This window comes from Piliocolobus tephrosceles, chromosome 4, assembly GCF_002776525.5.
Source record: "Piliocolobus tephrosceles isolate RC106 chromosome 4, ASM277652v3, whole genome shotgun sequence".
Taxonomy (NCBI): Eukaryota; Metazoa; Chordata; class Mammalia; order Primates; family Cercopithecidae; genus Piliocolobus; species Piliocolobus tephrosceles.
Window position 1 is genome coordinate 161,611,547 of NC_045437.1, and position 16,031 is coordinate 161,627,577.

General features: G+C 38.4%; 1 protein-coding gene across 1 annotated transcript in view; it reads left to right on the top strand.

Annotated features, from left to right (window-relative positions):
- Positions 1 to 14,841, top strand: part of FBN2 (fibrillin 2) — a 270,107-nt gene extending 255,266 nt beyond the window's left edge. The window contains exons 61-65 of the mRNA XM_023196889.3: positions 305 to 433; positions 2,140 to 2,259; positions 9,085 to 9,316; positions 10,827 to 10,998; positions 12,916 to 14,841. Of these exons, the coding sequence (XP_023052657.2) occupies positions 305 to 433; positions 2,140 to 2,259; positions 9,085 to 9,316; positions 10,827 to 10,998; positions 12,916 to 13,290 (1,028 nt within the window). The 3' untranslated portion in view covers positions 13,291 to 14,841. The remainder of the gene's footprint in view (positions 1 to 304; positions 434 to 2,139; positions 2,260 to 9,084; positions 9,317 to 10,826; positions 10,999 to 12,915) is intronic.
- The last annotated feature ends 1,190 nt before the right edge of the window (positions 14,842 to 16,031 follow it).

Consider the following 16,031-nt stretch of genomic DNA (forward strand, 5'->3'; position numbering starts at 1 on the left):
CTGTAATTTAGAACATGTTAACAAACACACTGAGCTTTTATTTTAGAAGACACATGTTAAGGAGCTTTCCATCAGTGTGCCCTCAATCACCTCAAAATATGCTCTCCTCTCAAACCTCTTGAAATACACTGTTTCTTACCACTTTTGTCTTTAATATGGTAGTGAATTTTGGTATAAATTTTCCTAAAATGCCATTTTCACATCATGAAACTTAGGTTTTCATACATTGCTTTTTACTTCACATGAAATTTAAGACATGTCATAATTGGAAAGTTTGACGCTCTGCTTCTTGATGCTTTGCCAGACAACAACGAATGTGGGTCTCAGCCTTCGCTTTGTGGAGCGAAGGGAATCTGTCAAAACACTCCAGGCAGTTTCAGCTGCGAATGCCAAAGAGGGTTCTCCCTTGATGCCACCGGACTGAACTGTGAAGGTTAGTTGATTTGCTCAAAAATTCTTAGTCTAGTAACAGTAAACCATATATATTTTTAACTTCCAAGACACTCAATGAGAAATTGGGATAATCTCAAAAAAAAAAAAAGAAAAAAAAAAAGTATTGAACAAAATAGGACCCAGCAACTGATTCCTGGTCATAAATTTCTATGTATCACTTTGGGGACAGAGGGAAACTTAGATGCAGTGAAACAAAAATTCTGTGATTACGAATTGACTTTTAAAGTAACTGTTGACTAATCATGGATCTGATAAAGAATTGAGTTGAAAAAGAATTCTCTGCCTAATATGGTTTGCAGTAGTGTACAAGCATACCAGAAAAAAAATAATAGTTGACCTTTGTTCCATGATTCTTAAATGTATAAGAATTAAATATCAAAAGAATCTGTCATCATAGAGAATTGAACAAATGTACTGAACATGCTAGAGTGAAATGATGGCTGTTTCTATTTTTTATGTCTCAAGCTCCTGCTTCACTCCTTCACTTTCCTACAGTGGACCTTGGTCTCCTCTTCCTGTAAAATACAAGGGAACATTTAAGTGGGAACAAAATAAGAACATGCTTGCAGTTAAGAAAATTTCATATAGTACTTCACTATATTGCAAGTGCTAGTGTATGACAAGAAAAATGTATTAGGATTAGTGTCTTATAAAACACCCATGCCAGGATTATGAGACTATATTTATTTCCCTTACATTCTTAGATCGTATTGCAATTTATAGTTTTCTTGATTTTAATCACCCTTTTAACATTAACTATTCTTAGAAATATATGATTTGGATCTCTAGAAATATATTTAAAGTATTTAATTTGCTCTCTATAAGTCTTGTGGGACTTTTATATGTATCTCATTTTCAGCAAAGAAAAATTCAGTGTTTAAAATGTCAATTTTAATATTTTATCTTTCAAATCATTGACACATTGAAAATATTCTGAACCTACAGCTGTTTGCCACATGCGAGTTCAGCCTGTGACCATCCCCATAAGATACCATTTATTAATTATCCATGTAAATTTGCTACACACCTCAGACATGCAACTTTTATTTTACTCTTTATGGATAGATTTCAAAGATTCGGTTGTCATTCCAAAAAGCATGCATAAATAAACAAATTATTCCACATGTATAATACACCACATCTTGTCTAAAAATAACATATTTAAATACTTAAGAGGGATTTGCATCTAATTAATCTTGAATAGTAATAAAAATTTTTACGTGCAATATAATTATACTTTTTAGGTATCTCTGTAATGCTTCTATCCTCCCCAAAATGAGGATTATATCTTAGTCACTTTCAAACTTACTGGAATATGCAATGCAAATATATTTATATATATATATGATTTACCAAATAAATCATATCATATGCAGTTAATTAGTTCAAAAAGCACAACATTTGTAGTTGCTGTGGTTGGCTTGCTGAAATTGAGATGTTACTTAGAGCAGTGATGTGCCATGGGCTGGTGGAGAGCAGAAGAATGAGGTGGTCTCTTATCTCAGAACTGTTCCTCGCACCACCAGTGACTGATAATCATGTGACCTGGAAAAATGACAGACTTTCTGTGTGTCACGTCTTGTGTGTTTGTTCCCATGATAACAGTTACCCCAGGTTGCGTTTGGAGTGCATTTAAAAATAGTAGAAGAAAGTGACATGAACGTTTTGCCGGGCTTGTTTTTGCAGATGTTGATGAATGTGATGGGAACCACAGGTGCCAACACGGCTGCCAGAACATCCTGGGTGGCTACAGGTGTGGCTGCCCCCAAGGCTACATCCAGCACTACCAGTGGAATCAGTGTGTCGGTGAGTGCACTTTTCTTCCTGAAAGTATCTCTGAATAAGATGAACAAATTGTGAGGGCTGAGGTTTCGGTATAGCCTTTGAATTTTAGACTTTAAAACCAGGCCTTAAGACTGATGCATGGGGACTCATTCTGCTAGTGTGTATGTTTGAAAATATCTACAATAAAAAGTTTGTTTTTAAGTACATAAACGTTAGCTAGAGGTTTCTTTATTTTAAATTTCTGCTAATTTTAAGTTTCTGAAGATGATGTTAAGAATCACCATCTTTGTTTGCCAAGGTCAGCCACTTTTTTGTCTGTAATTTGATATCTTTAGATTTCCCATCCATTCCCCTCATACAAATCTAAAGGAATTCACGTCAACTTAATGAGGACAGTCCACGTGTACTCTCCTGTCATATAGATTTAATAAAGGATGGGAAGTGTTTTAAGGTCAAAAAAGTACCTACTTATAGCAAATGCTGTTGGCAACTCTAGACAGAAGTATTTGTAAAATAAAATACATGGGCTCTCAGCTCTGTTCCTTGCATTGATAATAGTCACTGAAATTCTCCTTTTAAGGAGCAATTGATCAAAGAGAACATTATTCTCTACTTGAATAGCCAGCTGACTTACTTAGCATATGCCTAATTTCTTTGCTCCATTTGAATGCCCTTCACAGACCCTCCAACCAACACATTTTGACGCTAGATGCTGGCATAACCCAGCAGAAAGGGGCACTGGGGTCCTGCAGAGAAATACCAGGGTGCTTCCTGTTTCTGTGTAGTAATTCAAATTACTTCCCAGATTATTCACATATTGAATTATTGTGATCCACTAGATAAATTAGTCTTATTGTATCATTTGTGGTCTTCTCAAAAGAAATTTCTAATGACAGCTTAGTGAATTAAGAACAAAAAAATCAAGATAAATTTCAATGGAGAGAAAACCATGCCAGGTCAAAGACAGACGCTTTACCACACCACGAATATACACTCATAGGAGGAAATGCAGAAACCAATAAGTGATCAAAAATTAAAGACGACAGTTTCAAAAAATTATTAAAATTACCAATTAGGCAATCAAAATAACTGTATAAACTTAATTCTTTTTTTTTCCTCTTCATAGAAAAAAGAATGTTGCAGACTCCTTATCCCTAGATTTATTGATTCATAAACAAAGGCAAAGTCTTTAGAATATCAGAAACAGTATTTTTTACATAGCTATTAAAATAATGTAAAACTTTCTGTAGGTTGCCTATTCACTCTGATGATAGTTTATTTTGCTGTGCAGAAGCTCTTTAGTTTAATTAGATCCCAGTTGTCAATTGTGGCTTTTGTTGCAATTGCTTTTGATGTTTTCATCATGAAGTCTTTGCCCATGCCTATGTCCTGAATGGTATTGCCAAGGTTTTCTTCTGGGAATTTTTTTTTTTTTTTTAAGACAGAATCTCGCCCTGTTGCCCAGGCTGAAATGCAGTGGCATGATCTCAGCTCACTACAGCCTCCACCTCCCAGGGTTCAAGTGATTTTCCTGCCTCAGCCTCCTGAGTAGCTGGGATTACAGGAGTCTGCCACAATTCCTGGCTAATTTTTTGTATTTTTAGTAGAGATGGGGTTTTACCACGTTGGCCAGGCTGGTCTTGAACTCCTGACCTCAGGTGATCCACCCGCCTGAGCCTCCCAAAGTGCTGGGATTACAAGCATGAGCCCGGCCTGATGCCCGGCCTCCTCTAGAGTTTTTATGGTTTGGGGTTTTACTTTAAGTCTTTAATCCATATTGAGTTAATTTTTGTATAAGGTGTAAGGAAGGGGTCCAGTTTTAGTTTTCTGCATATGGCTAGCCAGCTTTCCCAGCACCATTTACTGAATAGGAGATCCTTTCCCCATTGTTTTTTTTTTTTGTCAGGTTTGTCAAAGATCAGATGGTTGTAGATGTGTGGTTTTACTTCTGAGGTCTCTGTTCTGTGCCATTGGTCTATATGTCTGCTTTGGTACCAGTACCATGCTGTTTTGGTTACTTTAGCGTTATTGTATACTTTGAATCTATCTGGTCCTGAGCTTTTTTTTGGTTGTTAGGCTGTTCATTACTGCCTCAAAGTTAGAACTTGTTATTGGTCTATTTGGGGATTCGACTTCTTCCTGGTTTAGTCTTGAGAGGGCGTATGTGTCTGGGAAATTATCCATTTCTTCTAGATTTCCTAGTTTATTTGCATAGAGATGTTTATAGTATTCTCTGATGGTAGTCTGTATTTCAGTGGGATCAGTGGTGATATCCCCTTTATCATTTTTTTTATTGTGTCTATTTGATTCTTCTCTGTTCTTTATTAGTCTGGCTAGTGGTCTATTTTGTTAGTTTTTTCAAAAAGCCAGCTCCTGGATTCATTGATTTTTTTGGAGGGTTTTCCATGTCTCTGTATCTTTCAATTCTGCTCTTAGTTATTTCTTGTCTTCTGTTAGCTTTTGGATTAGCTTACTCTTGCTTCTCTAGCTCTTCTAATTATGATGTTAGGGTGTCGACTTGAGATCTTTCTAGCCTTCTGATGTGGGCATTTAGTGCTATAAATTTCCCCTAAACACTACTTTAGCTGTGACCCAGAGATTCTGGTACATTGTCTGTTTGTTCTCATTGGTTTCAAAGAACTAAAGAGCTTCTACACAGCAAAAGAACTATCATCAGAGTGAACAGGCAACCTATAGAATGGAAGAAAATGTTTACAATCTACCCATCTGACACAGGTCTAATATCCAGAATCTGCAAGGAACTTAAACACATTTGTGAGAAAAGTACAAACAACCCCATCAAAAAGTGGGCAAAGGATCTGAACAGACACTTCTCAAAAAAGGACATTTATGCGGCCAACAAACATATGAAAAAAAGCTCAACATCACTGATGATTAGAGAAATGCAAATCAAAACCACAATGAGATACCATCTCATGCCAGTCAGAATGGCAACTATTAAAAAGTCAAGAAACAATAGATGATGGTGAGGCTGTGGAGAAACAGGAAAACTTTTATACTGTTGGTGGGAATGGAAATTAGTTCAACCATTGTTGAAGACAGTGTGGTGATTCCTCAAGGATCTAGAACCAGAAATACCATTTGACCCAGCAATCCCATTATTGGGTATATACCTACAGGAATATAAATCATTCTACTATGAAGACACATGCACATGTATGTCTATTGCAGCACTATTTACAATAGCAAAGTCTTGGAACCAACTCAAATGCCCATCCATGATAGACTGGATAAAGAAAATGTGGTACATATACACCATGGAATACTATGCAGCCATAAAAAGGAATGAGAGTATGTCCTTTGCAGGGACATGGATGAATCTGGAATCTGGAAGCCATTATCCTCAGCAAACTAACACAGGAACAGAAAAACAAACACCACATGTTCTCACTCATAAGTGGGCGTTAAACAGTGAGAACACATAGACACAGGGAAAGGAAGGGAATAAACACATGGCGGGGCCTTTTAGGGGGTGGGGGGCAAGGGGAGGGAACCTAGAGGATGGGTCAGTAGGTGCAGCACAGCACCATGGCACACTTACAGCTATGTAACCAACCTGCACATTCTGCACATGTATCCCGGAACTTAAAGTAAAATTTAAATAAATAAATAAAATAATTATGTAAAACAATTTTATTATATTGTAATGTTTATAAAATATGAAGCCCACCACTTTAGTAAATACCATGGACTTCTTGGTTAATTCCATAGACCTTAATCCAAAAGAATGATTCTCTAGTATTTCATATTGTGACAGCTTAAACAGAATTTTTTTTAAGGAGAACATCACTAGAAATAGGAACATGCATGGAGTGCCAATTTAATTTCAAAGTTTTTCAGTTTCCTGAAGTTTTTGTTTCTAAACATGTAGCACAAAACTAGCTGCACAGGTTTCTACTAAATGTAGAAGCTCTGTTTAAAATAGTCTGACTTAAAATCAAGATGGTGTGGTATATCCCAATTCCCCTTTATGAAATCCTGGGGTGGGCACTTTGACAAGGCAGTCACCCCCAGAGCAGCTCGCACTGGAGTCCAGCCAGAAGCCTGTTTGCCTTCTAATCAGGAGAAACTCCATGAGCAGAGGAATAAATGGTTTCAAAGATGAGTCTAAAACTAAAAATACATGGGCAGATATCCCTAATTGCAGGTATTAATTTGTAAGCTTGTTCTACTAAAATGGGTACCTCTAAGCAGCAGGTGCCTGTGTACGACACATCAGGGATTTATTTCAACAGATTCTAGATTCTTCTGGGCAGCGTTGAGGAGTCCAGCTTGTCTCTGATAAAATTGCTGACTTTCTTCCCTTGAATTCCTGTAACGCCATTGGATTTTTAACTCAAATTTATGGCAGAAATAGGGTGAAATACCCCTTCAGGAAACTAATAAAAGCAACAAGTTAGCAAAAGAAAAAGAATTAGTATAAAACGCAAATTAAAAAGCCACAAACATTTTTTATCTGTCACTACTTGTGTGAATATCTTCAGCCGTCCATGTGATTGATGGGGGAATACAGAAGGAAGCATTTCAGACACATTTCCTCAGGGCTCCTTGTCAGTGGTCAACACTGTTAGTCAACGCATCAGATAGTTTAAACCGGCAAAATTGTAAACCTATTACGTTACTAAACCTACCACCAGTTGGAGAAGAATGAAAGTTCTTTGAAAGTGTTAATGCTGAAAAAAGCTTTCAATTCAAACTAACACTTCAGGGAGTTTCCTGCCAGTTGTCACAGAGAATTTACAACATTCTGGTAGATAGAGTGTACAGATGTAGGGAACATTCTCAACTATTTATAAGCATTAGAGTTATTCCAATACAATTATTCAGAATTGGAAATATGTAAATATTGACATTTGCATATGAAGAAAAATGATGTTTTCAAATATGAAGACTTTGTGTTTTAGTATTAGTAACTTCCAGTTGCTTCTATAGCCTGTTCACAATAATTCATACATAGTTTAATGAGGCTTGAATCAGTTCAAAGTATATGTCAGACAGGAATGTATTTATTTAAGTCTATAAATTTTAATCATGATATACATTTATAGAATATAAATATGAGATATCATGGTGCTTGTGAAAATGTTACATATTTTTAAATATTCTTGTAAGTGATGTGTTTAAATGTAATTTATTCAGTTAATTATTTTTGCCTGGTAATTTTTCTTCCTAACATAATGTCTAATGGTATATTCATGGCAGGATCATTTTATTACATTGTAATCTAATTTAGATTCCCTGTTAGGAGAGAAACACTGCATAGGAATGTCAGATCTAATTATAAAAGCAGACGAGCCTTTGTGGCAGAATTCCAAGTCTCTTGTATATAGAAATAAAATAGCAGTTATAGTTACATCATATGTAGCCAAGTTACTGAGAATTTATTTATTGTATCTGCATTCTTCCCCTGCCATAAAGGCTAAGAATTTTCACATATTAGATAATCAGCATCTTTTATATTGAGTGATTAAGAAGCCTACATTTAGTGGTCTCCTTTAATTCTGAGACTATCAGAATCATGATACAAAAATGTACCTAATAATATCTACCCTTTGAGTAACTTCTGTCCTGTACTTAACGAAGTTTAATTTCCTGTCTGGGAGGCCTCTTCACTGAGAGCCCGTGTGCATCCTCCAGATCTCACTGAGCTGCTGCAGATCCCTCGCTTCCCCACTAGGTCCTGTGTCCTCCGCGCACGCCTACTTGCACATGGGCCTGTTTCCCTACGTGGGCTGAAATATATGCTTGTCACTTATTAGGTAAACAGACACTCTTTGCTCCACATGGAGTCACAAGAATTGAAAGAATTCCATGGAACAGATGTGATTTGTTCCCAGAGTGAAATTTGGATTATAAAAAAAGCCCAAAAAAGTCAAGCCGCGTGCTGTGTATCAACCAAACAGTTAAGGCAAAATTATAATCTCCGAAGTTGAAAGCATAATCAGACTTTGATATTGTAAAAATGATAATAGCAACTGAAAGTATAACCTATAATTATCCAACTACCAGGTATTTATAGTATAGTGTTAGTCATTAAACGAGTAAAAGCTATGTGCTGGCTGATAGCTGGATGCAAACCTGCCTCAGAAGGCGCAGTCTGCACCCAGTGGGTTCTCAAGCATTTTAAACTGAACTAGTTGTTAGTTCAATTTATTTAATTAAATAGTGTTGATTTCCATTGTTTTCCTTTAGGGTTTATGCATTTTTTTTTATGCTTTCTCCTCCTATATAATGAAGGTTTGGGGAATTGCTGGGGGAATGGATACAAATACTTACAGGTATTTTAAAAAATTGATATATCATAAACTTCTCCCTTTTAGAGTGTACAGGTAAATGGGTTTGTAGATTCTCACAAAGGTACGCAGTCATCGATACTACCAGTTTCAGAACATTCTCATCACCTCCAAAAGAAACACGGTGTCCAAGAGCGGTCATTTCCCATTTCTCCCCCACCGACAGGCCCTGGCAACTCATTTTCTCTCTATCTCTAAGGATCTGCCTGAGATATAGGCTTTTGAAGTAACCTTCTGTTAAGAGAATAGAAGAGTTATTCACTGGGCAAACTGCAAATACCTGTCCCCAAGGGCTGCAGACATATTTAGAAACAGTACAAACAGAAAAGAACAAAGCAAGGGTTTTTTAAAGCCACAATTTAGGGGAATTATTTTCATTAATATGCTTTGCAAATCAGTTGTCAGAATAAAATCAAATACCGTGTTAGAGTTATTTCTGCCATAAAATCAGAGGCACTTGAGACTCCAGACTGGTTCACATTTTGCTCTTGCCCGCTTCCCCGTGTAAGAGTTTCTTTCTTCGTTTCACTAGATGAGAATGAATGCTCCAATCCCAATGCCTGTGGCTCTGCTTCCTGCTACAATACCCTGGGGAGTTACAAGTGCGCCTGCCCCTCAGGTTTCTCCTTCGACCAGTTCTCCAGTGCCTGCCACGACGTGAATGAGTGCTCATCCTCCAAGAACCCCTGCAATTACGGCTGCTCCAACACGGAGGGGGGCTACCTCTGTGGCTGCCCCCCTGGGTACTACCGAGTGGGACAAGGGTAAGGCGACCTTCAGCCTCACCACCCAAGGGATACATGGTTCCTGATTGAGTTCAGGCCACCCACCGCTGCAGGGAAGAGTACAGTGTCTGAAAGCCAAGCCGCAGAAGCATTGATTAGAGCTCTTAGGGTATGCAGATAAACACCAAGAAAGCACACACGGACTGTGCTCCGGGTATAGGATTACTTCCTTTGCGATGAGCATAAAACTTGAATTTGTATGTAAATATCACTCTTTGCTCCTGTTATTAAGGGCCTGAATTGATTCAGTCTGACCCAAGGCCAGAGACAAGCAGACGTGTAAAAATCCGGCTCACATGTTGCCATGGATACCTGGGCTGTGAGGTAGAAGTGGAAATGGCTTTGCCACAGGTTCTTCTACGGTTTCTGGAAGGTGCTAGCACAGTGATCACTGAGGAAGAGTTTGTCCCTTTCTTTGCTCGTGTGGATTTTCCGTTGCCCAGAGAGAGGACGGTGCCTAGTTTGATGTGGTGCCACTCAGCACAGGCCCGGCCCACAGGACAGGCTTCCCTCCAACTAGGCACACTGTCTCAAGTTCCATGGGCTGTGGCCTAGGTGCTGGCCATTTGCATCCTTCCAGGAAGGCCATGGTGCTCAGTAACAAAGAAGATGGGCATTTAGAGGTCAGTCCAGGTTGCCTTCTTTGAAAGGAGCATTGTGCCAGGCAGGGACTGAAAGGAATGGACCAAGTCTGTCCAGCAATAGTGTATGACAATACTTAAAACAAAAGGCTTGGTCTAGACAAAGGTCATTTAGAGCCAATTCATTGACTCACTTACCAAAATACAAGTTCAGAAATCTCAGTTTTTAAAGCAGGGAGCTTTGTGATAAGCAGCAAATACCGGCTTCAGGCCCCTGAAACAATGGAACCTCTCTTAGTGTTCTCTTTGGAAATTCATACCTTGCTTTTACCTTCTGGAGTTAATTATGCTCAGTACTTCAGCCTACTTAGGATTGAAAATTGGGGAAGCCCGGGGTTCACCCTCAGAAGAATTTCTGTGTCAAAATAAGGGAAAATTTCATCTATTGTGTGTTAAAGAATTATAGGGGATGGTAGCTAATCCCTGTAATCCCAGTATTTTGGGAGTCTGAGGTAGGAGGATCGCTTGAAGGCAGAAGTTGGAGACCAGCCAGGGCAACATAGCAAAACCCTATCTCAACAAAACATTAAAATTAAAAAAAATTAGTTGGATGTGGTGGTGTGTGCCTATCGTCCCTGCTAATTTGGAGGCTGAGGCAGGAGGAGCTCTTGAGTCCAGAAGTTCGAGGCTGCAGTGAGCAAGATCGTGCCACTCTACTCCAACTTGGGGAACAGAGCAAGACCTTGTCTCTAAAAGAAAAAGAGTTGCAAAGAGTATTAGGATTTTATGTTTATGAGTTTAGAGTTTGCTCTTTTGGTTTCGTGTTTCTGAAGAATCTGCTCTACCACTGGAAAACTATGGTCAAAGTCAGTGATAAAATCTAACAATACTTTGCTTTTTGCAAATAGCCACTGTGTCTCAGGAATGGGATTTAACAAGGGGCAGTACCTGTCACTGGATACAGAGGTCGATGAGGAAAATGCTCTGTCCCCAGAAGCATGCTACGAGTGCAAAATCAATGGCTATTCTAAGAAAGACAGCAGGCAGAAGAGAAGTATTCATGAACCTGATCCCACTGCTGTGAGTACATCCCACTTTGTGTTGCCACAAAATTTTATCCATATGGAGTCATGTAAACAGTGCAGTTCATGTCATTTTCAGCTTCATTCAAGTTAATCATACCTTGAATTTAATGGATAAATTAATGGACCCAGTATGGAAAAGACAAGTACATTAAAATGATTGAATTATTAGATCAAAACACAAAGCTTGGGAGAAAAGACTTTAAGATTCACAGTTCCAGAGCATTTTCTTTTGTTGTAGTTTTTGATTTATGCGGGAGGGTATGCCCATCTAGGAAAGAGCTATTTTTGCATGATTCAAAAAATGAAATTATTTTTAATTTGTTCAGTTCTGTTTTGTAAATGCATAGCATACAAGACTGATTTTAATTTTCACTAGGGAAACCAAGTAGGTCTCATATTCTTTGATTTATTTATAAGACAGCTGTTCCTGCATTAAAAACTTTTGTCTTCCAAATCACTTTGTATTCTTTAAGGAACTGAAGTTGGAAATTGCCTGCCTCTGATATTTCCTTTCCCTAATGGCATTTCGGCAGTGTTTAAAGGGGTGGGCTGCAAACTACCTGGTTTTGAACATAATTCCCTGGCCCTCCCTATCTATTACCTCTGTTACATAGGGTGTGTTTGTTTAACTTCTCTCAGCCTCAGTTTTTTCACCTGTAAAATGGGACTAATACTTACCTCTGAAGGCTGATGGAAGGGTTAATTGAATTGAAACACGTGAACTGCCTGGAACAATGCCTGACATATATAACCCACGTGTTCAGTTCCTGTCAATGATGAATATCTCATATCTAGAGATCTTGGTGATTTTCCCAAAAATCTGAGACAGCATGAGGTCATCACTCACCACTCTTTGCAGTTAATATGACTGAGAAATTACCCCACCAAAAAACCTAATCAACAACTAGCTGGCTGTGTGAATTGGACAACTTGCTTCAGTTTTATGGGCTTCAGAAACTTTGTCTATATGACCTGACTTCTCTAGCCAAAAAGTTTATGATGCTATTTTATAATAATAAATAAGCCAGTGATACATTTACCGTAAGTAGACTAAGATACCCAACTGATGTTTAAGTATGACAATTGAGATACTCATCAAGTTCCCAAACTACAAATCCAGAAGTTCTGCTTATAAACTTTCCCATTGGGGTACTAGGATATAATCCTGCCTGAACACTGATGGGCACTTCTGGGTCACCATTGCCAAGTTCTTACTTAGCAGGTACCCAATCAAAGCACTGTGGTTTTTATCCTATCTTACTTAAATATCATTTGTACCCCTCCCAGCCCTCTGAGCAAAAGTCAGACTTGGTTTATCTGGACCCAGCCCCACTGGCTTTTACCAAAGATGCTGGTTCGAACTGGAGCCCTGAGAACTCTGCAGATCACTCACTCTGTGTACCTCTGATAGCTCCCAGTAAACTCACTCATCATTCACTTACTTTACAAATCAAAGCCCAGCCTTCAGCCAGAAGATTTCCCTGGGCGCAGTCCCTGCTGATGCCCAACAGCAGTACTTCTCATTTTGACTTCAGAAAAAAAAAGAAAAATCATTACCTAAATTTTCTTTTATAAAAATTATTAATTAGCACAATATTTCATAAACTCATCAAAAAATCTTGAAATGTGAACACTCTGTAGGCCCAGTCCTATAACTTTAATTACCTCGTTAAGGCTGAGTGAGAAGTCATAAAGATTTACAGGGCATTCTCGATGGAATTGGCCTTTTCTTCCAACTGACAAAAATGTACAATAGCCTCTTTCACAGCCACTGCTGGTAAGGAGAGTGCAGAAAGCGGGAGTGGGAAGCCACAGCCTGTCCTTGTGACCAAAACCCCTGCAGCTGATCTCTTTCTAGTCCTCTGCTTGTGCTGTAGAAGCTTGTTCCAAATCATTTCCTGCTCTTCTCCAGGTTGAACAGATCAGCCTAGAGAGTGTCGACATGGACAGCCCCGTCAACATGAAGTTCAACCTCTCCCGCCTCGGCTCTAAGGAACACATCCTGGAACTGAGGCCTGCCATCCAGCCCCTCAACAACCACATCCGTTATGTCATCTCTCAAGGGAATGATGATGGCATCTTCCGCATCCACCAAAGAAATGGGCTCAGCTACTTGCACACAGCCAAGAAGCAGCTCATGCCTGGCACATACACACTGGAAATCACTAGCGTCCCTCTCTATAAGAAGAAGGAGCTTAAGAAACTGGAAGAGAGCAATGAGGATGACTACCTCCTAGGGGAGCTTGGGGAGGCTCTCAGAATGAGGCTGCAGATTCAGCTCTATTAACCCTTCACAGACTTGGGCCCAGGTTCAAATCCTAGCACAGCCAGTCTGCAGAAGCATTTGAAAAGTCAAGGACTGATTTTAAAGAGGAAAAATAATAATAACTGTTTCTTTCCTCCCTGTCTTAGACTTTGAATGTTGACCCTCACAGGGAGGGATAATTTAGACTCTGGTATGGCCAAAGATTTGAGCACAAAGGCAGCCGTGGTTACTGTATTTTTTATATAACTTCATTTTAAAATATATTAAAAGAAACCTAAATGTTCAAGATATCAGCATATGGCACTAAATGCACAAAAATAATGTGAGCTTTTTTTTTTTTTTTCCTGTTAGCAGTCTGTAACACTTTGGGTATTTTGCTATAGTTGCTAATTAAAAAAATATAGATGTTTATTTATTTTTAATGCAGTAATATATGGAGAAATGAACAAACTATGTAAACAAAAAGGGAAACTCACTTGTTTTTCTTTAGATTTATAAATTTGAGCTATTTCTTTTAGAGGTGCTTTTTAAAAATCCAATAGATACAAGAGATGTTTCCTTTGGTTTTCTGCCAGTCATCCAGCTGATACACACCTGATGATTTTAAAGAAAGCCACACAGAGCTGAATGGGCAGTGTAATCAATAATTTAAAAGACATGAATGTCATTAGATCCTTTATAACGTAGATCGAAGCCAAAGCAGCTCATTTGTGACAACATTTCACATCCAGACACACCAGGCAACGGAAGATGAAGCACAACCACTGTAGCAAAATACCTTGACTGCTTGTGAGACCATTAGCATTGCAGGCCAAACCGTACTGTATTTCCTTCTCATAACCTCAAGGAACCACATGTGCTACCCACAACACCTCATTCTTACCCAGGGTGCGCTGCGTACTCATGGTACTGTAGGCAGCTGAAGAACCGCCGTTCCTTTGAAAGGGGACACCTGGCGTTCTATAGTGTTTCGTGCTGTCTTAGACAATGGTGCATTTATTATGTTCAAGTTATTTCAGGATTGCCATATGTGCAAACAAATCATGCAATGCAGCCAAGGAATATATGTTGTTGTTGTTGTAAACCCATTTTTTTTTTTTTTAGAATTTTCATTAATACTGTAGTTATACACCATATGCCTCGTTTTATAGCCTATTGTGTATGAAAGATGTTTGTACAATGAATTGATGTTTAGTTTGCTTTAGTCATTTAAAAAGATATTGTACCAGGATGTGCTATTAAGAGTACGTATCCATTATTCTTCTCAACCCAAGAACCTGTTCCCCTGGACCAGTGACCAAACCTCATATGTGAAATGGCCAAAGCACACGCAGACTCCCGGTTGTTCCTCTCAAACCTGTGCTGACCAAAGATGAGTAACCAGTCATACCCAGTGTTTTGAGGTTTTATTGGTTTTTTTTTTAAAAAAAACTAAAAAATAAAAGGAACAGTGTAAATTTGTAATCAAGAGTTTGTGAGGAAAAGCTTATTATGGTTTTTGGTTTTGTTTGTTTTTGTAGGTCTATGTATCAAATATGACACTTTTCTTGCAATAAAGCTTATTTTGGGGTAATTTTCTGGCTGAAAATTTTATGAGGCGGGGCTGGGAGCTTTGCCTATGGGAACCTGTATTAAAGTAACAGACAGAGAGCCAGACACGCAGGAAAATAAAGGAATGCTGGCAAATCTGGGAAGCAAAGTCAACGTGTGTTCAACTGATGATTATGATTTGAAATTACATTCAAATAGAAGGACATAAAGTCATTTACTTCTGCATAAATTCTAAACTTCCCGGGACCCATCTTTCTGGAAACTTCAAAGAATTTCTTCACTTCATGCTAATGCCCCCTTAAAGTATCCATGAGGAAGTGAAACATTCTTTTAGAGAATCTTACTTCTTTAAGGTAGAAATTTCCCAAACTCAAGTTTTTAAGCAAAGGTTATAGTGGGCATACCCCAGGCCAAAAGGCATCTTCAAAAATAATCCAAACCTCATGTCTTAAAATGGTACACACTTTATTCAGTGGAGAAGCGGATAGATTTAACAAAGTATTTAACATGAACTCTCTTCTGATACACTGCTGAAACAGGCACAGAAATGTTTCCAAGACTCTTAGAGATTAATTTAATACATGGTTTAAGAATTTATGTGCTTAACTTTTTTATCCAAGGAATAAGTAAACAAGGAAATATTGTGACTGATCTTAATGCTGTTCTTTGCCAATCAGAAATTAGCTGCATGGAGTAAGAAAAGTATTTGCCTCAAGGCATCCTTAAAAACTTAACATGCGTATTCAGTTTCATCTGGCATCTATTACTGGTACAGCATGAGCATCGTAATATGAAATTACCTGGAACCAAATTTGACTCCAGCCTTGAGAGTTGAGCAACAACATTGAGTTTATCTTCAACTTGCTCCTAAAGGAGTTTGAGAATCCACATCCTTTAGGTGCCTTACATAGAAGATCAAAACTTGATGAGGGGTTTACAGAGAATAATGACGTAGAAGGAAATGACCAATGCAAGACACTCCCAGGAGGAAATGTCTCAGGTACCTTTGGTAGCTTTGTTGCCATTTTCTTACCGTGAACACTGACACAATCACGATGAATTTGTCTTTCTCATCATGAACTGTTAATGACATTTTCTGCACTATTTTGTCATTCCCATGAATGTCCCATTTGCCCCAGAAACTACCCTGGCTAAGTTACAGAAAATCTTGCAGGAGAGTAAAGTGTGATAGAAGCCCAGACACATAAACC